This window comes from Tachypleus tridentatus, chromosome 10 (genome assembly GCF_004210375.1).
Source record: "Tachypleus tridentatus isolate NWPU-2018 chromosome 10, ASM421037v1, whole genome shotgun sequence".
Classification (NCBI taxonomy): domain Eukaryota; kingdom Metazoa; phylum Arthropoda; class Merostomata; order Xiphosura; family Limulidae; genus Tachypleus; species Tachypleus tridentatus.
The window spans coordinates 190675216-190699332 of NC_134834.1; the positions used below are offsets into that span (position 1 = coordinate 190675216).

Sequence of the window (24117 nt, forward strand, 5' to 3'; positions counted from 1 at the left end):
TATCTTAATCTAGCGCCATCTGCCATTTCTTTACTAGTGTAGGACACGTTTGCTTGTTCAGATATTTCCAGTGAAGAAGTGTTAAAAATTTATTTCACGTATCGTCGTCTCTGATATCGGCGCCAGGCGGAGTCACATGTAAGTTTGGTTCTTTATTGTTGAAGTAGTCGTTCTGATTTTCCTGTTTTTATTACAGACTTAGTAACGATCACTTGAAATGAAATTATAACTTTACACTTGTTTCGTTATGACTGTGAATTAATATATCTTTCAATCTTTTTATTTAGTTATATTTGATAAGATAATAAACATTGATATGTTAAGCCTAACTTTGTAGTGTTAGGCCTATACCGCCATATTGGAAGCAGATTCTAAAACCTGACACAATTATATTTTTGCCTTAGGATTATTTGAAACGTAGCAAATTACATATCTGGAACAGTTAATAAATGGAAACGATATTAAACAAGATGACTGCATCAATTCTGAGCTGGTGAAGAAAACGTTGGAAAATTAAAAAAACTAAGGTTTTTGGGCCAGACAATATTTCCCCAAGGGTTTATAAGGACGTAAAAGTTGATAAAAATTGGATATATGAGCCACTTACTGCTGTTTTTTTTTTCTTAAGTCAGTATTTGAATAATAGACAAGTACCGGAAGATGTAACCCCTCTTTAAAGGGGTTGGAATAATAAAAAAGTATCCCAGTAATTATAGCGCCATTAGTTTAACTCTATTGTGGGAAAGGTTTTGGAAGATCTGTTAAATGATGCTTTGCAAAGTCATTTAAGAATGTTTAGCATTTTATAGAATAGTCAGCATGGTTTTGCTAAGGGAAAATTTTCTTTTACAAATATTTTTAAATTATTTGAAAAAGTTGCTTCTTGTGTGGAGTAGGGTAAGGGTGTAGATTTGGGGTAGCTGGATTTGTAGAAATCAAGATACTGCATAAAGGGCTTGTAAAAAATGTCTTTATAGGTGTATGGGATAAGTTAGTATATTGGATAGAAGAATGGCTGGGTATAAGAAAGCAGAGGATGGTTACAAATTAAATTTAGTCAAACTGAATAATTGCTGGCAAAAGTATGGTACTTCAGGGGTCTTTCTAAGGTGCTTTGTTCTTTTAGATTTACATAGATGAAGGAATAGTAAAAAAATGAAAGTTGCATGTGATATTAATGTGTTGAATGTTGCTAGCTGTGAAGAGGATGCTTTCTAAGGTGCTTTGTTCTTTTAGATTTACATAGATGAAGGAATAGTAAAGAAATGAAAGTTGCATGTGATATTAATGTGTTGAATGTTGCTAGCTGTGAAGAGGATGCTTTCTAAGGTGGTTTGTTCTTTTAGATTTACATAGATGAAGGAATAGTAAAGAAATGAAAGTTGCATGTGATATTAATGTTTTGAATGTTGCTAGCTGTGAAGAGGATGCTTTCTAAGGTGCTTTGTTCTTTTAGATTTACATAGATGAAGGAATAGTAAAGAAATGAAAGTTGCATGTGATATTAATGTTTTGAATGTTGCTAGCTGTGAAGAGGATGCTTTCTAAGGTGCTTTGTTCTTTTAGATTTACATAGATGAAGGAATTGTAAAGAAATGAAAGTTGCATGTGATATTAATGTGTTGAATGTTGCTAGCTGTGAAGAGGATGCTCTGATTTATAAACGAATTTAGACCATATGATAATTCCTATTATATTGTTCTGTAATGGACATGTTTCCATAATTTAAAGTAGTGTCACATCTACCTTTGATAACCAATGCTCTCTCTTATGATTAAGTATATTATAATTTTATCCTCCTTGACAGTTTTTATTAAACATATGCTTAAAATACCAAAGATACAAAGGTTTTACCATTAATGTTTTTACAATAACCATACTGTCTTTCTTTTTAATTATGTGAACATCAGATTTTGTTCTTGAATGTGTTGAAAAATATTTTCTAACAATGAAAGATATGTTCAGTTAATTTAACTGACACCTGATGTAGTCTTGTTTATTTAAAAACCTGGGATAAAATCTCGTGCTTGTATTTTGTTCAGGTGATTTGTAGTGAATGTGCAAAAATGTAAAGACAATACTCCATATTAAAAGTAAATAAATTGTGACCTGCTGAGCAGTGTAGTTCTGAACAAATCTGATTGGTGTGCTTGGCACTTCAGTGACTGTGAGGTTAAACCTATTTCTAAACATAACACAAACATCTTTAGTACAAAAGACACTGAGCCAAATGTTGTATTCAAAATAACAATCAATTGACTAATTTTCCGAGTAAAAGACACTAGATCTAATTGTGCTCTTAACACCTGGTTATGAAGAGAAAATATCCAATACTTGTGGCATTTGCACACACAAGCCTTAACACACAAATGCTGATGTGTCAGAAGAGACTGAGTGATGACATTCTCCAGATGCCTTTCCATTTGCAGTGCATAGTAATATTGACACTGACTCCTCTTTTATGCATATAGTGATGGAGTTTAAAACTTTGTGTGCATATGAATAAGTGGTTCACACTTTACTGCTTATTTTGTATAGTGTAATGAAATTCAAAATATGTCCAGTGCATGTAAATGTAGACTATTTTAATTTTAAAACTTGTAGGATGCTTTGTTTATTTTAATAAAATTTATTAAGTATAAAAAGTTATTTTAAAATGTTTTTAACTACCCTCCAAAGAATGTTACATTCATTAAACGAGGTGTTATAATTCAGGAAATAGCTACATATAAATGAGATTACTGGTTGGTAAAGGATACCCTGAGTTACATATATTTGGTTCTTGGGATTGAGTTTCTGATGTTGTTTGAACAACTATGTTTATATTTATCAAGAATGTGGTTGCCTCGTTGGTATGAACATACAAACATACACATCACAGAAGGAAATTCATAGTTTATACCAAATAAGTTATTCTAATGATAAATTTAAATGTAACACAGTAAAACAACTGTAAATTCACACTTTGTTTAAAATTGAATTCATTAGTTGGTACTTCTAGCGTTAGTAGCTTGACAATAAACAAATATAATGCCCCTGTGGCTTAAAGGGCTATCATATTTCACAGGTTTGGTGACAATGAGAATAAAACTTGAAACCCTCGCACAACAGGGCAATCATTTTTTATAACTGGGTAATGTCAGCCCAGAGCTTAACTTTACTTAACAAAAAAATTAGAATTTGAAATATTGTCTCCAATACATGAATAGCTGGAGTAAAATAACATGGTAAGCATCTGAAACTATCATCTTTATTAGTTGATTAATTTCATAAGTCATGACAGATAAACTTGAATAGTTAAAACAGTTATGCCCTGCAAGGGTATGATCTGGAAAAATACAAAGCTGGCTTGCATTTTGTACTATTCCCAACTGGCAAATTTTATTTTGAGATGTATCCAAAGTTGGTTTTGTTACATAAACATTTTAGTAATTCCAAATAATGTGAATTCTTTGAAGTAGGTGTCTGTTCAAGTAAATTGTTAAAAATAAGTTTAAATTGTTTTTATATTGCTGTCTTTGAAGTTTGAAAGTATGACTAGTTTTATCTAAGTATAATCATTATAAGAAAAACCGTATTTCTGTTGTGCTGTCTGTGAGGTCATTAGCCATAAGTATTGAAGTTTGGTTCTCTGAGAATACTAACTGAAAACAAGTGTACTTATCTTGTTCAGCATGTGTTCTTTGTTCATGTAATTTGTAACAGCTACATGTTACAGTAATGTATTTTTTCATAATAATCACCGTTCTACAACTTCATTATATTAATAGCATACTTGTTGCAATAAATACCAACTAGTATCCTGCATATGAACAAAGATTTTAAAAATTTTATTTTAGAAAAAAATTTCTTAACATCAAGGAGTTAAATCTTGTGTGTTATATATAATTTTAAGAATTCAAGAGTAAAAGTGGAAAAGAATGCATAATATGCCAAATGCACTGTCTGCTACATCCAGTGCTGGGTAGATCTTTTGTTCAGTACTGGGGCTCGTCAACCCAGCAGGGGTATGACAGATACTATTGAATTAAATAACTGTAGTGGTGAGAACTTGTATAGTCAGTGAAGTATATGGAAGTCTCAAATCATAATAAGGTAAGAATTAATGAAATATGAATTTTTTACTTCAGTTAACTTTAGTTTTATCTTTCCTGAAACTAACTAAGAAACTAGTGTTAATGGAAGAAGACAGTTAATAAATAAGGGTGTATAAAAACGTCAGCCAAATCATATTTACAACATTAAATATTTATAAGACATTTTGCACAGTTTTAAGGCTCAAGGCTCATTGTTACGCATTGGAAACTGGAAGATTTGTTGTTTGTAAGGATGTCACAAATGTTGCTATGAAATCCAAGTGGTAATCATTTATGTGCTTGTACATTTTCCATGTAGTATTTATATATTTTTCTAAAAAGTCCCATTCAACAGTTAGAGGTTACATAAATTGTGAGGTTAGAATTTTTAATGTACATTATTTTAAAGGTAACCATTTGTAATTTCTGATTATACCAGAGCAACCAGAAGGAGGTAAGATGGAAGATGATACAATCTATGACAAGGCCAGTGCTGGTGCTTCACAAACTTATCCAGTCCAGTGCTCCTCCTTACGTAAGAACGGTTATGTGATGCTGAAGAGCCGTCCATGTAAAATTATGGAAATGAGTACTTCAAAAACTGGAAAGCATGGTCATGCAAAGGTAAATCTTAGAATTATCTCATTCATGTAATTATATCAAGTTGTTTTTTTTCCCCAAATGAACTTGAATACATTTTAAATGGATGGTTTTTGTTACCTCATTAACCAATTCATATAATGCTGTATATTCTTTGTTAGATTGTTTAGGCAAAGTATTCATGATGAAACTTTGTAGAATGGACAGCTACTGCCTGTTGTAGAGACACAAGTGTAGAGGACAGCGTTTTGAAAGACTCATCCTTGAAACCCTGTCGAAATGTCATCCTATACACTTGTGTATTCACAACAGGCAGTTGTTGACAATTCTACAGAGTTTCATCATGTTGTATATATCTATTATTCTTATAAATTAAAGAATATTATATAATTGTTAATACTAAAATAGTTTTTCTTTGTTTTGGTTTCTCGCTTTTGAATCTTATTATTTGAAGCTTAAGTTGAGTCATGTTAAATGTGTTAATTTTGTTACAGTTAGAAATGCACAAGTTTGAAGGAGTGTTTGTGTATATCCATTTTTTTTATATAATTTGTAGTGACAGTTTTGTGTGTCAATGATAAATGACTGTAAAAAAATTTGTAAATATAAATCTTATTTTCAGGTTCATCTTGTGGGTATAGACATTTTCACTAACAAGAAGTATGAGGACTTGTGTCCGTCAACCCACAATATCGATGTGCCTAATGTGAACCGCAGTGACTTCCAGGTATTTAATCCATTCGTTAGCATTGGTTGCTCTTATTTCCTAATGTGTAAAATACTTTGAAGAATTTTCAACTTTTTTTTTTTTTTCTTCTTGAGTTCTGAAAATATTTTATAGAAGTGTAGGAAAAGTTCAGTTTTATCAAGTCAATAGTAAATACTAATTTTAGTAGTCTATAAGAGGAATAGTTTAGTATATCTCCACAATGAGAGTCATGATTTTAAGTAAGACTGTGGTGGAACAAATCTGGTGGACTTAATTTGTACTAAAACTTACTATTAGAATTTCCTTTTTTTAGTAAATAAATTGCTTGATTTCTCAACTTTAGTGATATTTTTTATTAACCTTCACAATTATTTTAACAGCTTATTGACATCAGTGACGATAATTATGTTACTCTGATGGATGACAAAGGTGAGACTCGTGATGATCTAAAGATTCCAGATGGTGAGCTGGGACAGAAAATAAGGGAAGATTTTGGAAAAGATGAGGCAACTGTTATTGTGAGTGAAAATAGTTTTTCATTATTTCTTTGAAATTGTTAGGTACAGGTTCATTAACTGTTTCTAAAGTAAGATGTTTTTGAAAGCTACAATTATAAGTATCTTATGGTTTTGGAAAGCTAAACATACATCTTATTTGATGCTTTTGGTTCAAAGAAATGTAACCATTAACCATATTAATACCAAATGTCATAAACATTTTGCTATGTTTTTTACAGTTACATTCAAAATTGTAATTAAACAACTTAATCATTGTATATCAGTGAGCTTGACATTTAGTGTTGATTTGATTTAAAATATATATATATATGTTCTAAAAGTATTAATTTCAGAAGAGAACATATGAACATAATTTTAATGTTCACTTCTCTGTCTTAGTGTATTTGTATCTGTATTACCAGTTTTGCTTGTATGATTTCCTGAGTATCAACCTAATTAGAAACAAACACTTTAGAGATTGACAATCTAGTTTATACACTCAGAATATTCAAATGTCAGTTCTTTCTTGTATTGCTATTGGATTATTTTTAACCAGTATAAAAAGCAGCTTTTTATGTAAAATATTTCCTTTTGACACCTCTAAGTCAATTTTTATTGTCAGTTTCATTGTTCATTTCATGTTTTTCTGCTTCAAGTAGCTATTGGAGTTTTGTTGGTCTATTTGTGGCTTCCATAAAATTTTAGTTAAAATGCTATTGACTCATTACATTATATTGTTGTGCCTGGTATATATGTGTTCTAAAATCCATATTTAAATACAACATTGTATGAGGAAACTAATGTTGTGGAAGTATGCTTTCAAACATAACTTACTAAAATAGTCTTCAATCCCCATATAAGCCCAAAATTTGTTTTTTATGTAATTTTAATTTTCATTGGTATGTACTTCATAACAAAAGTAATTTACTTGTAAAATTTAAACTGTAGCTTAGATTAAAAAGAGAAATTTCACAAGAGCAGTATGATCTAACTGCATGTGATTAGTAACCTGATTGATTGCATACACAGTTTTTTTGTTGAAGCTAATTATATATCACATACTTATGATAAGGGTCTAACAGCATTGTAAAATAATTAAAAACAAGGAGATGTGAAATGGTTAGTTGGGCTGGTTTGATAAATAACTTTGTTACAATCTAGAATCATTCTTTATAAAAAAAAAATATTGATTATATTTGATATTTTGAATTTTTCTTTGGTTTTGATACAGTTAGTGTTAGGGTAGGGAAAATATAAAGAATTTTTTTGTTTTTAATTTAAATCTTTTACTGAGATTGACTTGACAAAATTCATAGTTAAAGTGTGTATAGTTTCATTCACTTTTAAAGTGGGTTAAAACTAGCATGTTTTGTATGGAAAGTTAACTTGTGTGCTTTGTAATTTGCTGAGAATTATTGTTGACTCATAAAGTAAATTTATATAAATGGTTATCTGAATCTGGATTATTTTAATTTTCTAAAGTGAAGTAAAATATTTAACATGCGTGTTTATATTTTTAGTAAGCAATTCCTAATGTAGCATTGCTATAAATATTGAAAAGAGTTAAGCTGTTATGCATTGGGCATTATTTTGTGTATGTTCACTGTGGCTACAATTTATCTTAAGTAGGTTTTTGATGTGGCTTTGTGTTGAATGAAATTGAATTGCGATAGGTGTGTTCTCTACAAGTTGTAATAATTAACATGTCTGTATATGTGTAGTATTGGAAATAATTATGAAAACAGCAAGTAGTACTGGCATTCTTGGTGATTGCAACCTGTTTAATGGAAATGAATTGTAGCAGAGTACTGTCACATGTTGATAAAGTGTGCTTTGACTGGTTATTTTTCCCATAAAAAATGTCACAAAAGTATAAAACCTTTAAAAGTGTGGGTAGTTATACATTGTTTAGTGGTAATTGTGTGAATTTATAAAAGGCTTTCAGGAATAATATATTGCATGAGTATGTGGAAATGAAAGATTCCATGTTTCAGTGGGAGCTTTATACCAGGTTGGTAAGGGTACACGAAGCTTAAACTGTTATTAATAGTCGTAGTTGAGACAGTTAAAGAGAGCTCTGAAAGTCACGTTAGGTATTACAGCAGGTTCTTTACGAGGTAGTTGATGATAGAGTATGCATTTTGCCAGTGACCTTACTTTAAATACAGTTTTGATTATTACTTTAACATCAGTAAGGTAGACACTAGTGTCCATTGATTGCATTGGAAGTGGAGCTACTTAAACAGTTGTTGAAACGAAGTAAGCAAATCAAAAGGTTGATATGGGCACTGGACCATAAAAGTTTGTAATATGTAATTTGTAGGAAAATAGAAGTTCTAACTGCTTGCCAACAGTTTGTTCAACAGGGGAATGGGAGCAGTATAATCAGTATATAACATACAGAGTAAATGAAAGTATGAACTATTTTGACAGTATTCACTTGTGTGTCATAGCTGTATGTACTAAGTTTTTCTCTTATTGCTCAAGACCTTTATCAGATGATTATTAATATTATAATGGATTTGGTGTTCTCTGTAGTTAAATTTTTGCAAGTGATGACTGCTGTAGCGAAAGATACAACTAGGAGTTTGCATCTTGTTTGATATCATTTTGGTGAAATTACTGTTGCTAGTGGTTTTACTGACATGTTTATTTTTTGGTAAAGAAAACTGCTTTATGTCTTGTTACTACCAAGACCCATGTGAACAAATATTTAAAAATAAATTTTGATCAGTCTTAAGGTATTTCAATGTATTGAAAAGCTGTGTAAGTGTACACTGAAATATAAATTTGTAATTTAGTGTTTTTTGGGCATAACTATCTTAAATAATTGTTGATTCTTATTTTATTACAAGTTACTGGTTTTACAGTAATGGTAAAACTTTTACAGTAATGGTAAAACTTTTCAGCTACTGGTGTAATTATTCTCAAGTACACAAGCTGTTGTGGTGAAGAAGGGTTTTAGTATTTAAATCAATATTTGAATTTAATTGGGCTGTATCAATCTGCTTGAACAATAAAATGACCAACTATAAGAAATATAGAATGTTCAAAATATTTGCATAAGACTGGCAGTGTGTGAGGGTAGTAATGGTTAAAAATATATGTAGGTGTATGTGGGAATTTGTTAATTGTGGGATTGGTTTGTTTTATTGATAAGTTTCTATGATTTTTCTTTCGTTCAGTGTCAGATTCATGTTTTAGTACTGTGATGTTCCATTCACACACTGTTTATTTTTACTTATGCTTGTGGACTTGGGAAAGGGTGTTTGGTGTTTTTTTTAACTTGATCTTGAAGTTGAATCTTGTGTTAACTATGTAAAAAGCTGGACAACTGTTAAAAATTTGATTTCTGGTTGGGTGGTTTTGTTTAATATAATTTTCTTAATGTGTATTTAATTTTCATTCTGGGGTCAAAACAAATGTTGAAAGTTGTATTTATGTCTAGTCATTTTGAAATTTCTGACAGAAACACATTGATATTTTCTGTGTATGGAATAATGCGAGTGATTTGGTTTCCTTTATATAGTGGAGTGTCTTTTGTCTGTGTTTTTTAAATGTATGTAACTACTTTAGTAAGGAATTGGTTTACATTTGATAAAGAATTAACTGTGTAATTTAGTTGTCTTATGTGGTGTATGTCAAATTTAGGAGTTTTAGAGTGCTTAGCTTTTGGTGGATTACCCAATTAGATAACTAGTTTATGTAATTTCCACTGTATGTGTATTTTCTATTAATTTTAGTGGTACATACCAGGGATTTTTTTGACGTTTAGTATTTAAAAATGTTAATGCGAGTTTTCGTTTTGCCATTGTGAAGAAATTTTTGTCTGTTCATCTTGACAAGTACAGCTGTAAGTATATTGATGATGTATCTTAGTCAAAGTGCATGTTTACTGTAAAAGCTGATACTTGTAATAATATAATACTTAAGCAGTAAGTAAACTTAGTGAAACATGACTGTTGATTCTGTTACATTGTTCTTCCTTGTAGGTGACAGTACTGTCTGCTGTTGGTGAAGAGGCCATAATTGCTAGCAAGAATGCTACTAATTGAATTCAGTTAGTTAAAATCATTGGGCAGTAGGGAAGAAGGAATTATGTTGCAAAGGTTAATGATGTATTGAATTTCTGTTAGGTTATCTTGGAAATTTGGTATTTTGATACCATATGATCATAAGAAGAAAAACATATATAATAGATATAACTAAGTTTGCTTCTTGTGAGAATAATATATTTTCATGCTAATATTAAAACAAGGAATCAAATCTTGAAACACAGTATTCTTTCTATCTCTCAAACAGGGTCTGCTCTATATATAATTTTTTGAATAATGCTATTATAATGGAAACAAGTTAAAAAAAAGAAAAGGAAATTGTGTCCAATTTCGGAAGGATTACTCTTCCAACTTTGTGCTTTTTGATTAAATACAGTTTTGTAAGTGAAAGTGTTTTCAGAACATGCAATATGATTCCTTATTCAGTTTCATCCAAAATGTAAACAGATGAAAAAGTTTAACACTAGATATTTATATAAATCTATCATGTTATGTTTTTTTTAATCATCATGTAGTCAGATTAAATTAGAAAACAAAGAACATTGTTATGAGTTGCAGTGTCTATTGGGTTTATTTCGTACCATTAATAGGGTATAAAAAAAAAACTTTGAAGGATGGTTTACTGCAACTGGGCTTTTGAGCTTGGATAAATTAGGAACTCTTTAAAAGACAGTACACATTTTTTGACCATATGCAAGGTACATTGAGAGCAAAATACCATTTATAAAGAATCGTCAACTCTCAAATAATTAACTTTTTTGTACATCTGCTCATGTAGTAAAGTTTTCTTTTCGTAAGAATGTATAAATGTTATTTTAGTCCACTGTTAAAGTAATCTGCTCACCTAAAAGGATTTTTCAGTGTAAAGTTGTACATATTTTCTGCATTATAAATGTAATTAAATTTGTTCAGTACCATTATTTTAAAAGTCAGTATTCACTGCTGTGTGGAAGTAAATATCTATTCCTTACAGAATAAAAGTAGGGGTTTTCCCCCACTTACAGATGTAATTGAAAGCTCATTCCTCTAAACAAGTGAGAATAAGCTTTTCATCAGTTTTGCAAATTTTTAAGTATTTCCATGATCAAGTAAAAACTTCCTTTTACTTGGTTATGGTAGATTTAATTTGTAAAAGACTGAAGACAATTTCTTTGCCAAACTGGACTGTATAAAACTTGGTATACAACTGATGTGGTTTGTAAATAAATATTTTAATTTTTCACTGAAAATACTCGTATAGTGGTATAGTGGTATAGGGTATTTAGGAATGAGGCAAGATTCCAGACTGCATTATAAAGTGATTGCTTCAAATAAACTTTTTAACATTTCAAAATACAGTTGTGATTTAGGGAGTAATTGAATTGGTATGAATTTAAGTTTTTTGTCATTGAAATTTGTGGGAAAACAAGATATTTTAAATGAATTTGCTAGATAATATGCAAAACAAATAAACAATGGATTTTGAATATCAAAAAAAAACTTTAAAGGTCTTACTAAAACTAGAAATTAGTATTTAAATAAAAACTTAGTAAGAAACTGTTTTGCATTGGTTTTAGCAAAATGTTTGATTTTGTATGCAACTTGGTCAGTTTTTCACAACTGTCTTTAATTACATTTGTTTTCAAAAATGTCAGAGCTTTTACATGTGGTTATAACATTAACAGCTAACTACTTATTTCATTCAGTGTTAGATTCATTTATGTTTTGTGTCTGTTAAAATAGAAGTTGCTTATTTTGATTCGAGAAAGTAATATAGCTTTAGTGATGTAAAGTTTTAGCATTCACTTGATTCTGTGGTTCATAGCTTGTATAATCACCTAAGTCTAGATTTTAATTAAGACACACAATTGTTGATTACTTTGTCCTGCATCTTGGCTATCTTTATGATGTTGGTATGACAGGGGGTAGGAATTTTATTAGTTTTCTTGTTAGGAAGGCTGGTGTACCTTTTTTTTTCTTTTTGAGCCAGAGGTTGTTAACCAAAACACAGGATATTAACTAATAATAATGGACTTGAGTGATAGTGCAGGTTAGTGACAATACTGAAGTTTTAGAATCAGTTTAACGTATATTTTTATGCCCATTAGGTAAAACACAAGTGCTTCACAAAATACACAGTTAATTTTTTAATAACATTAATATCAGAGAAATTTAATTTTGAAAGTTGTGCAATTTTTGTTTTCATCTCAACAGGATGTTCTACAATTAGAATGTTTGTTTTTATGTCCACAACGGTAGGAGTATGGTGTTAGTAAGGGGTAACTGTTAGGTAAAATCAAATGTTTTTGTAATTATCTTCTGTGAAATACTTAATTTTTGGATGGTTTTATAATGTAGTAAAACTTTAAGTGGGTTTTATGAGTTTAGTGTTGATAATGTGACTGTATTAACAGATCATATAATACATGATCTGTTTTAAATTTATTTAAGTTTTTTGTTATAAACTATTTATTTGTCTTGTAGTTGGTAAATGATAGATATAATATTACTCCATTTTAAATTCTTTAATTGCATTCCTTATTAACAGCAGTAAATGTTTCATATTTGAGTTATAAATGTGTATAAGTATTAGTTAATTGGGGTAGTTTTACCAAGAAAAATGTAACAATGAAAATGAAATGTACTAACTAGTGGACTGGACAACAATCACTGACTACCATGTAGATGATACTTCTGAATTGGTTTGTTACTGTTAGCCATTTTTTAATGTATATTTGAGTAATTCTTGTTAGGAAGAGCTCATGCAATTAGTTAGAAATCCATCACCTCAATGTGTGTATGAAGGAAAACCCCATAAACATACTAATTTGAATTTCCAAAAGATCTGGTGTGGGCAGTAAACTAACGATGTTATTGCAGCAGAAATTAAAGTGAAGTTATGAAAGATTTTCTTCCTCTCCTTACTAAAATGCTGACCTAATGATTTGAAGAACTCTTATTTTGATTAATTCTGTATTATGTTGTAAACAAGATACAGCTTTATACAGTAAGGGAAGATTTATATTAAGAGGCACAATTTTTTATCACTGGTTCAATCATTTTCGACTTGTGAACGTGAAAATGATTGCAATATTGTACCTGTTCTAAAAACAAATCTTTTGTTTTGTGAAGAGTACCATAAGTAATGTTGTAAATGTGTTGTTGATTATTGAGGAAGGTGAATATGGTTTAGAAAATGTTAATGTTTCATTTTTACTGGTACCAGTTCCATTTAAATCATTTTCTAATCACATGTATTTCAACTGGCATGATAAATATTGGATGAGAAAACTCTTAACTCGCAAATTTCATTTTGATGGTTTAGATAGAAAAAGTTACTGTTCATGATTGAAGTTCAGACTTCTAAAACTTACTTGGAATATGTTTGCTCATGACTGTCTGAGTGTATTACCACAAAATTCTATTTGTATGGTCTTGTTTAAAATGTATTAGTTTTGAAATTGGGATAAAGTCTTCACTCTACTGGTGTTTTCTTTACTAGATAATGCTACTTCGTTAATGAAAGTCCACATAAGTTTTGAACTGACATACAGCAGTTTAAGTTATTGATAAATTGTACATTAAGTAATTTTTATGCACAACAAAATATTACCATCATTTACTTTTTACTTTAAATGTACAACACAGGTTTGTTTTGAACATCTCAATAAATACACTGATGTTTTGAAGTTAAGTAATGAACTACCATATCTAAAATCGAATTTACAATGCTAAAATCAGGGTTTTGATTTCCCTCACTGGCCTCAGCAGAAAGCCAGGGATGGCTCTGCTTTGTGAAAATACAAACACACCATCTTTCAAGGGATAACAAAATTCCTTCAGTTGTTTAACACAAAAAAAATTCCATAAAATTGCTTTAATTTGTAGTATTTATGTTTTGTTGGTTACTACCATCTGAAAAATGTTACACTTAAACATAGTATGAGTAAAAGTGTAAAAATTACAATTTTGAATATGTGTAAACTATAGTAAAATTTCTAATTAATAAAGTTGAAATATTGTGCAATAGCTTCAACCAACATTATAAGATTATTTTTTTCAAGTAAGAAAAATAATTTCCTGTGTTTAGTCACTTGAGTATAGGAATATTATAACTATATAAAAGAATATTTTAAGAGTAAGTTTCACAATGCTTAAAATCAATCCTTTTAGACCCTGGCATTATACTGCTTTTGAAAAATACAGCCCTACTCCATTGTGAGGTTCAGTGTGTAGTTCAGAACCTTTTTGCTAGAGGAGCTGGTATCTGAGCACAAATCTTAATGCCAGTAATTGCTTTTATGTTTTATAAAATGTTCTTACTGTGGATAATCCATATGTTTCTCACCTTACCAAGTTGTATAACACAGTTCAGGATATCTTTACTCATCCTGGTTTGTTGTAGCTACTAAACTTTATGTAGAATAACTGAACACACTTCTGATGATTTTTAATGTTTCTTCAAAACAGTGGTTCTTTTTACTGTTTATTTTCACACGGGTTGTATTGTGATTTATGAGGGTTGTATTGTTTATTCCAAATTTTTCTCAGTTGTGAAGTAATGATTGGGTTGTTTATCCATATTCATGTTTCTCTCTCTCTGTGTGTGTGTATATATATATACATATATGATAGAAATAAAGACATTTTATATAAGTAAACACCTGAGTTACAAAAGTAAAGGTCTGGTCAGTTTTCAAACAGAACACTCATCCTTCTACAATTATGGTGACAGTTTCCTTTCTATCCTCTTTCAGATATTTAATTTTGGAAACTTGTATTTTAAATAACTGAGAAATAAAGACAAAGAGACTGGAAGTATCTGAAATTTTTTTTAAACAGTTTTACAAGCTTTTCTTACTTTGAAAGCAAATGAAATGGTGATGATGAATAATGTCTGATGATAAATGTACAGATAGAAATACATGTATATACAAATTATACAGATGTCAATTTAACACTGATAACTTGACCATTTGTTCAACTAAAACATGGTTATGCTGTATTCACATGCTACTTAAAAGTCAAATTATATTACTCCAATGCCTGTACAATTTGCAATAAAAACTTACTTGAGAGGGAAAAAAATTACTGTTTTCTCCTATGCTAACATAAATAGTTGAAACAAAAGAAATTTAAAAGCTGTACAAAACCAATAGTAATAAGTGGATCTGAATTGAAACCCTAACAAAGTTACCACAAATATCTTGACATGTATATATACTGCCATTAATTGTAATATGCTTTCACATTAACAAGGTCTCCCAGAACCTTCCTAGTGAAGATACAAATAATATACACAAAGTTGTTCTATCCAGGTCGCACCTGGGTTTAAACCTTGGTATTTTCTATTTTTCTGCACTTGGTCCTAGTTAAATGCAAGTTGTGTGCTTATATTAAACTTCCCTGAAATTAACTTACGTACACAAATGAAATGTGTAATTTTGTTTTTTACATTAATCTGATAATATTTACACTGTACATTATCCTACTATATAATCAGCCTCTGAATTTTGCAAACAAATTCTCTGCTTGGACGATTTCTTCCTCTCTATCTCTCGTCTTGGTTTTATGGTTTTACTAACACTTGGAAATTTAGTCACTGAATACTAGTACATGCACTTTCTTAACAACAGATATACAAATGATGTGTAAAACTGTGCAATACAATCTAACAAAACTTTGAGATACTGATAAAAATCCTGCACTGCAAGCTAGTCGGTCATGGCAGTGAGCTGTAACAACATTGAGCTGACGTGAAGTTTACTGTTTGACAATCAGACAAAAATGAGCAATAGGTAAGCACCAGTGACAGTGTTGTTTCAAGCATGTACTTCTGGACTCTGTACAAAGTACATTATTAATCAACATCAGTAACCCCTGTACAAATCAGAATAAAACCAATACTGCCTTTATAAAACTAAGTGACTTGAATCTATTTTGCCTTTAGTTTCAAAAGAATTTTCTCTTTCAAAGTGCAAATGTTGGAGGAATCTTGACGTTTCTATAACAATTCAGCAAATTTGGTTCGATGGCATAAAGCCTGCCTTCTTACGTGACTAAATATGTAGATAATTTTATGGTGAAACTTGGAATATAGGTTTATAGTTGACCAACCCAACACAAGTCTGTCTACAGTAAGACTACCCTTCTCACTTGTCTACGGTTACACAGTTGCAATGATTACCAAGAGATGAGCAATGTCGCTCACACTATGGAGCAAGTCTGGAGCAATACGTGCCATATTTTCGTTAGAGAAATCACAGGATGGGAAGATGTGAATCACATAGGCAGCCTAAAATAGGAAAGTTATAATTTTATATTTATCCAATATTTATAAGCTACAACATCAGTGTTCTACACAACTGAATTTTATCAAAAGTAAAATTGGTCATTTATGACCTATACATGTATATATAAAACAGTGTTTAATAATAGGAGAGTGAATTTTTTCAAATAAGAGAAATTCCACCAACAGAGAAAGAGGCCTAACTCTGCAAGATGTTATGTGAAAAAAAAAGTACTTTGAAAGTATCATAAGAAATAACCACTGTAGAGCAACAAAAGATGAATCAATTATTCTTTTTTCTAACTAAAGGTATAAGTTGATGGCATTAACAGAAAAACTAATAAAATCAAATGTTTGTTTTTGGAACAAAAGTCACACTGGAATATCTGCTATGTCCACTGTAGGGAATTAACCCTGGATGTTAGCAATGCAAGTCAGTCATCTTACCTCTGTTCCACTGAAATATTTAAAACCATGAAAGCTACAGGTCATGTACTTCAATACTGTATGTAAGAAACTCAGTGTAAAATTATTGACTGCAAGTCTAAATGTAGTTACCTGCTGGAAGCCTGGAGCTGCAGCATTAACGATACCAGCAGCCTGTTTGAGTTGGAGGTAACTGATGAAGCCATTGCGAAGATTGTTGGACTGCTGGAGGACATCCATGTGATCTCTGCCACATGGCAAGGCCAAAAGTATGCAATGTTCTTCTAACATCTGGTAAAAAGAAATGTAATAAAGTTAATTTCAGTGCAAAACTGATGTATCTTTATCTGTTTATAATTTTTCAATGTAGCCTTCTTTACCAGTTTCAATCAAGGAGTATATCATGGTCCTACTGTTGTGTATTACTGCTAAAGATTCCTGCTCATCACCACAGGTGATAAGATCAATCTGATTACAAAAGTTTTAACTGAAATTATGTTTATTTCAGTTGCTAATTGAAATGTCATTTATTCAGAACTATATATTAAACTCTTATGTCATTATCATGCCATTGAGGTAAATTCCTTTGCTAAACTACTAAAACTAGAGTTTTTAATTTCTTATGTTATAAATGTAGTGGAGCCTAGCAATTAAGGCACTTTACTTCAAATCTGAGGGTTGCAAATTTAAATTCCTTCCACTGAATGTGCTTTACATCCAAAAATTTTGGCTAACCCTTAAATTGATAGGACTAATAGACTACAATCACAAATCCATTTTCTTTTATACTAATGACTTATAAACATCCCCAAGTGTAGAAAGAAAACAAAAATGCATTTACTTTAGAGAAAATTTAGGAAAATGTTTCTAATATACTAGTACTTAGCACTATATGCATTTATATTTGTGTGTGACACATTAATTATTATCAAGAAGTCCCCAAAAAATATTAGCAGAAGAACATACTTGCATCTTCCTAGCAACTCCTTCCAACTGGTTCTGTTCTAATCTCATCCTCTGGGCAATTCTTACTGGAGGAGTACCCCCTTCTGTCATAATGGGCAAAGATGCTTGTGCAATGAGAGGGTTTCCTGAGACAAAGTGCATTTGTACAGCAGCTTGGTCATTCTTTAAAGCTAGCAATCCTTGCCACATCACTGGATACCTCTGAGATGGTGAAATAGTTATGTAACTCCAAACATTCAAAAGTTAAGTTTTGAAAAAAAATTACTTGTTTTTAACCAAGTTAAATGGAAATTCACACCTTTTTAAAAATTCAAAACAGCAATGTCTAACATCAAAACTTTTGTTCCCTAATAAGTAACACCAGTATGTGAATGTAAAAAAAAACATGAATGGGAACATTTAAAATGTAGTGCAATAGGGTATGCATAATTTCAGAAAATATACCCAGAATAAAAACCATTAAACTGAAGAAACAAGCAAAACGTTAACTCAACATTGGCTTATGGTGATTCATGTGCAATCTAGTTTTAGGGCATAAAAGTAGTTATGAGTCTTTTGAAGTCTCAATAATCATAACTGAAAGTGAACCAGTATTTTAAAAACAACCATACCTGCAAAAGAAGGGAATCTCCCTGTGAAGGCACTTGAGTATCATGAGGTGGTGTTTCTAGGTGTATCCGAGGCACCCCTGTAACATGGGACATAGCATGTGCTGAAACAGGAGCCTCTGACCCTGTCTGTGGCATCAGCTGAATACTTGTCTGTCTCAAACTGACATTCTCTCCGCCACAAGAGGAAACTGATGGAGGCCGTGGAGATAAAACTGTACTTCTTGGGGTCAAAGCTGAGATACCACTTGTTACTGATAGTGAAGATACAGTAGTACTAAGGCTGAGAGATTTGGGGGAAACAGATGGTCCTTGTTGAGTATAATGTCTTAAAGAGACTGGAGTCTTGTTTTGGGAGTCAGTATTTGGGTGAGAGACCAGTTGTTTTTGTGGGCAAGAAAGTACATCTCTTGTAAGTGATAGGGCACCAGCAGAGTGTGCTCGATCTTGAACTGGCCGACCTTCAAGATGTCCAGAAGTAGCAGCTCCAATGGCAGAGGCTGACTTCTCAGATATACCTCTGATTTTCAATGTATGATAAGGAATTGTGGAGGGTAGGTTCTGGTGAGCAGCAGGTGGTTTAATTTCTTTCTCTGCCTCAGATTTGAAGGGCTGTATCAATCTAGAAGAAACTTCTGGTGGTATAAGTTCTTCTACTCTAGATCCAGACAGGTGAGCTGGTGGATGCCTTAGCTGACCAGATACGGGGGAGTCTGTGTTTCTTTCATGGTTTGATATTGATATATGAGGACTTAGTTGATGAACTATTTGTTCGTGGTGCCCAGAAGACTGAAGTCCAGGAATGGTTGATGTAATGATGTGCTGTTTAGTAACCTCAACTGAATTGCGAGGTTGATGTTTTTTATTGTTTTCTAGAACCTTTAGTTCTGTTATATCTTGTTTCAATTTAATTGCCTTGTAGGCAGACAACTTATCATCTTTCCCCTGTTTTACCTTGCTTTCTGACATAACAGCATGTACCATGAGAGAATCTACTGGTTGTCTAAATCCAGCTGGGACAGGAATTGGAGAGAAACCAAACTGTGGCGTCATGCCCATAGCAACAGCAGCTCTAGCCTGTGCTCGTACTTCTGGGAGTAAAGCTGTATAATGAGGATGAGAGGCAGCATACATGTGAATGTAGGCAGGAAGATCAGATGGGTGTATATTCACATGGGGATGAGGGGGAGCCATTATTAGAGGAGGCTGGTTTGGGTGACGAAGATGGAACCCTTGTGGTACGTGTGCTGAATGGAATTCTTGTGCTTGCAAAGAATGGGACGATGTTACTGGTGGAGTCGGGGTGTGAGGTGGGGTTGGATTACCCACACGAACAGCAATGTCTGCATGCAAAGGTCCACCACAAGGACCAGGAGAGCGTCCAATCTGATTGCTCATCCTTTCTGAAATCTTACTACTTGGTGCACTAACAGAATGCTGAGCTGCTAAGTGCTCCTTTCTTTGTTTTATCAGATGTGGATTCTGCAAAAGCTCAGCAATTACTCCTCCACTAGAAGTTGATATCATTACCGTTGTACCTGGATGCTATAAAATAGTAGTATACTTTCAGCCAAATTGTGCTGTTGTGAAAAGCAACACACTAGTAAAATATGAAATATACCAAAAATATTAAAATAATACATTAGTATTTATTCTTCTTCAAAACTATACCAGAGAAAATAATCAAAGTTCATTAAAACTGCACAAAAATGAAAACACCAACAAAGCTAAGTACAAAAAAAAAAAGGTTCTTTGATAAAATGAGGGTTTATATCATCTGGGTATCTTGTATTAAGTCTTTTTTTTCATACCAAAGACTGCTTTTGACCCTCTTTAAGAGGATTGATAGGCAACGACAGAAGACATTTCTATATACTTTCTAAAACTACAAAATAATGGAAGTGAAGAAGTGTCTGGAATGTTTGCTAAATATTCAAAACACAATGACGGACTGGTTCAGGAACGGACAGTGTATTATCAAGCTATGCTGTGTCAAATGAGAATCTAATCAAAATTCAGCTCATGGTGAAAAAGAGGAATCTTACAACCTGTGTTGTCAGTTGCTCAAAACCTCTTGGCTTATGGTAATAACAATAATGAAATAAAAAATACATTAAATACCTAAAATAATTAAATAATGTCATTCCAAATAATGCTTAGATGCAAGTCCTTTACCCAAAATATATTGAGACTGGGTCATTCCATGTCAAATCATCCAGGGGGCTGCAGGTAACCCCCACAGAATGCCTTGAAACAATTCACATGCGCTCATCTACCCAAATAATGACAAATTGCCAAAGATTAGATCAATATCTCTAATAGTTTTTGATTTACAGCCCTGTAAAATTTAATTAATTTTGTTTTATTTTTGGCAAATTCATTTTCGGGCACATTTGGCTGCTTAAAGCTGCAAGAGTAATGGTGGTAGAAGGCTGAAATTTGCTACACTGACTGAATTAGTCCCACAGAATTCAAAAATGGTCTCCAACCAAGTTTATCTCTCTGAGGATTTTCATAGTGAGTCTGTAAAATCACCTGAAAACCCAAAATTGTAAAAAAACATTGGTTTATTTAATAAGCCATATCTCTAAGACCCAATATGATACAAAGCTGAATTTTGTTTTCAAATATCCTATAACATATCAGTTGATAAATCAGCAATTGTTGTAATTAATAGTCTATTAGATCTCCAGTAAGAAAATGTAGTTGTAGTTGCATGCAACTGTTTATGAATTAACTAAAAAATAGCACTACTTCAGGCCACAGTTTGATCATATCACCAGTTGTTCAGCCTTTTCAGAGTTTTACCATATATTCTTACATCTCTAAATATGATCGACAAAAAAAATCAGGATGGTGTTCAACCTACGTTTTGAGTTATAATTTTTTAAAGTATCCTCTGACCATACGTTGTTTACTTGAAAAAACAACTTCAATTCAGGTGTGTTACTGTGTGCAAATATATCCATACAATTTTGAAAAATACCTGTCAGAACTTTATGAATCCCACAGAAATATTCTAACCAGCCTTTCACAATGTTAAATAATGAAGTTGTAAGAAACAAGAAAGAATTAATTCATTTCTGAACAAGTTTATTGGTATAACTAGTTAGATCACATGGCAATGCAAATATATGGTCCAGTTTTATGGCAATACTTCTCTAAGTGACATGAATCAGCTAAATGAGTTCCTATACTGCACTCAGGTAAATGATGCATACCCTCCATCTCAGTGGTCATAATGGTCTGATGACCCCTGAGATTACGTCACTGGCTTTTATACTGATCCATTATTGTGCAATAAATTATGATTATGTCATCATCAAGATTTCTTCAATTATTAAAAGAATCTAGCCATTCTTGTGCAATGTAACCAAATGTGTTTGGACAAATTTCTAATGTTTCAGGACGATGTAAGAAAAAAAGTCACTGGTCATGCAGTATATGATAATTAATTAAATAAATATTGCAGATGTATTGTTTACCTGAAGTTAAACTAATATCAGCTTGCTGAGGAATAGGCAAATACTTCTGGTACTTTTTCCCATTGAGCTTTCTTGTATTTATATATTCAGTTGAAGTGAAAGTTTTTACCAGAAGTTAAGTATTGTGTAAAACATTGAGTAAAACTGAAACAATCAATAGGACCATGGTTTCCTACACTGACTGTAGAAATAAGATCTCAACATTCCCAAACAACCTTTTTTTTTAATATAAATATGTAATTCAAATAAATCAATTATTTTATTTAGGCTGCCTGTTAATTTATTATTTTTCACAACCTTGATTTTTTTGAAGATCATGTTCAGAGATGTAAGAATATATGGTAAAGGCTGATTAGAATATTTCAATGGGATTCATACTTTTTTTCAAAATTGTATGGATATATCTGCACACAGTGACACACCTGAATTAAAGTTTTTGTTTGTCAAGTAAACAACGCATGGTCAAGGGATACTTTAAAAAATTATAACTCAAAAAGTAGGTTGAACACCATCTTGATTTTTTTTGTAGATCATATTTAGAGATACAAGAATATATAGTAAACTCTGAAAAGACTGAATAACTGGTGACATGGTCAAACTGTGGCCTGAAGTAGGGCTATTTTTAGCTAAATCATGAAAAGTTGCATGCAACTACATTTTTTACAGGAGATCTAACAGACTTTTAATTACAACAACTGCTGATTTATCAACTGATATATTATAGGATATTTGAAAACAAAATTCAGCTTTGTATCATATTGGGTCTTAGAGATATGGCTTATTAAATAAACCAATGCTTTTTACAATTTTGGGTTTTCAGGTGATTTTACAGCCTCACTATTTATATGCAAAAACCGCTCATTTGGGCTGAGAAAACACTTTACATAGAGAGCTTAACAACGTTTCGACCTTCTTCGGTCATCGTCAGGTTCACAAAGAAAGAGGTAACTGACCGAAGCTGACCACATGTTTGAAAGGGGTTGTGTAACTGTGTGTCGTGAATGTAGAGCGGTATTAGATGTTTGAATATATAATTTTATTTATTTTATTATATTAATATAGGTATAAAGCATGTTCCTTTATATTGGTTTATTTTGGGTTTAAGTTGTTGTATAAGTAAGGCTTCTTTAATTTTGCGTTTGTTTATGTTTGTTTCTTTATTTAGTATTTGAGTGTTTTCTATGGTTATGTTGTGTTTATTTGACTTGCAGTGTTCGAAAACGTGTGAAGGTGACTTGTTATGTTCTTTGAATCTGGTTTCCATTTTTCTACTTGTTTCTCCAACATAGAAGCCGTGGCAGTTATTACATTGTATTTTATAAATAATGTTGGTGTGGTGTTTGTCAGTGTAGTTTTTTACATAGTATAGACCTCAGTTTTGTGCGGTTTTTAATAAATTTGGTATTAATTGAATGTCATATTTTGTTACTAATTTTGCCAAATGTTGGTTATTTGTTTGCTGATGTCAGGGATATATGGTATACAGCAGTATATGGTTTCGTGGTTTTTTGATTTGTGAGCTGTATTTACTTTAGTTGGTTGATTTTGCAAAAAACCACAAAACCATATACTGCTGTATACCATATATCCCTGACATCAGCAAACAAATAACCAACATTTGGCAAAAATTAGTAACAAAATATGACATTCCAATTAATACCAAATTTATTCAAAACCCGCACAAAACTGAGGTCTATACTATGTAAAACTACACTGACAAACACCACACCAACATTATTTATAAAATACAATGTAATAACTGCCACGGCTTCTATATTGAGAAACAAGTAGAAAATGGAAACCAGATTCAAAGAACATAAAAGTCACCTTCACACGCTAACACTGCAAGTCAAATAAACACAACATAACCATAGAAAACACTCAAATACTAAATAAAGAAACAAACATAAACAAACGCAAAATTAAAGAAGCCTTACTTATACAACAACTTAAACCCAAAATAAACCAATATAAAGGAACGCCTTTATACCTATATTAATATAATAAAATAAATAAAATTATATATTCAAACATCTAATACCGCCTCTACATTACGACACACAGTTACACAACCCCTTTCAAACATGTGGTCAGCTTCCGTCAGTTACCTCTTTCTTTGTGAACCTGACGATGACCAAGAAGGTCAAACGTTGTTCGCTTCTTCTATGTAAAAGTGTTTTTCAGCCCAAACGAGCCGCTTTTGCATATAAATTTCTCAACAAGTGGGTTTCTCGTCATCACTGACAGCCTCACTATGAAAATTCTAAGAGAGATAAACTTGGTTTGAGACCATTTTTGAATTCTGTGAGATTCATTCAGTCAGTGTAGCAATATTTCAGCCTTCTACTACCATTATTCTTGCAGCTTTAAGCAGCCAAAGTTGCCCGACAATGAATTCGCCAAATTTAAAACAAAATTAACTACATT

At 31.7% G+C, this 24117-nt stretch overlaps 2 protein-coding genes across 3 annotated transcripts in view; one reads left to right on the plus strand and one right to left on the minus strand.

Annotated features, from left to right (window-relative positions):
• On the plus strand, positions 1-14577 carry LOC143227836 (eukaryotic translation initiation factor 5A-like). Of its 2 annotated transcripts, none has more exons than XM_076459123.1 (5): positions 1-138; positions 4516-4700; positions 5299-5403; positions 5766-5903; positions 9875-14577. In XM_076459123.1, the coding sequence occupies exons 2-5, from the start codon at positions 4536-4538 to the stop codon at positions 9935-9937; spliced, it is 471 nt and encodes a 156-aa protein (XP_076315238.1). In that variant the 5' UTR covers positions 1-138; positions 4516-4535; the 3' UTR covers positions 9938-14577. The 2 variants fall into 2 exon arrangements, with proteins under 2 accessions (XP_076315238.1, XP_076315239.1); XM_076459124.1 differs by lacking the exon at positions 1-138 and adding an exon at positions 1527-4095.
• A 158-nt stretch (positions 14578-14735) lies between these two features.
• Positions 14736-24117, minus strand: part of LOC143228608 (uncharacterized) — a 92462-nt gene continuing 83080 nt past the window's right edge. The window contains exons 14-17 of the mRNA XM_076459834.1: positions 18209-19750; positions 17598-17798; positions 16764-16922; positions 14736-16211 (exon numbers count right to left, since the gene is read on the minus strand). Coding sequence (XP_076315949.1) covers positions 16083-16211; positions 16764-16922; positions 17598-17798; positions 18209-19750 — 2031 coding nt within the window. The 3' untranslated portion in view covers positions 14736-16082. The remainder of the gene's footprint in view (positions 16212-16763; positions 16923-17597; positions 17799-18208; positions 19751-24117) is intronic.

Bases quoted from the DNA above. Each gene is read 5' to 3' on its own strand.
- LOC143227836 (XM_076459123.1), top strand. From the start codon at position 4,536: ATGGAAGATGATACAATCTATGACAAGGCCAGTGCTGGTGCTTCACAA. The intron at 5,404-5,765 runs GTATTTAATCCA...TTATTTTAACAG, and splicing joins TGAACCGCAGTGACTTCCAG to CTTATTGACATCAGTGACGA. The intron at 5,904-9,874 runs GTGAGTGAAAAT...TCTTCCTTGTAG, and splicing joins AAGATGAGGCAACTGTTATT to GTGACAGTACTGTCTGCTGT.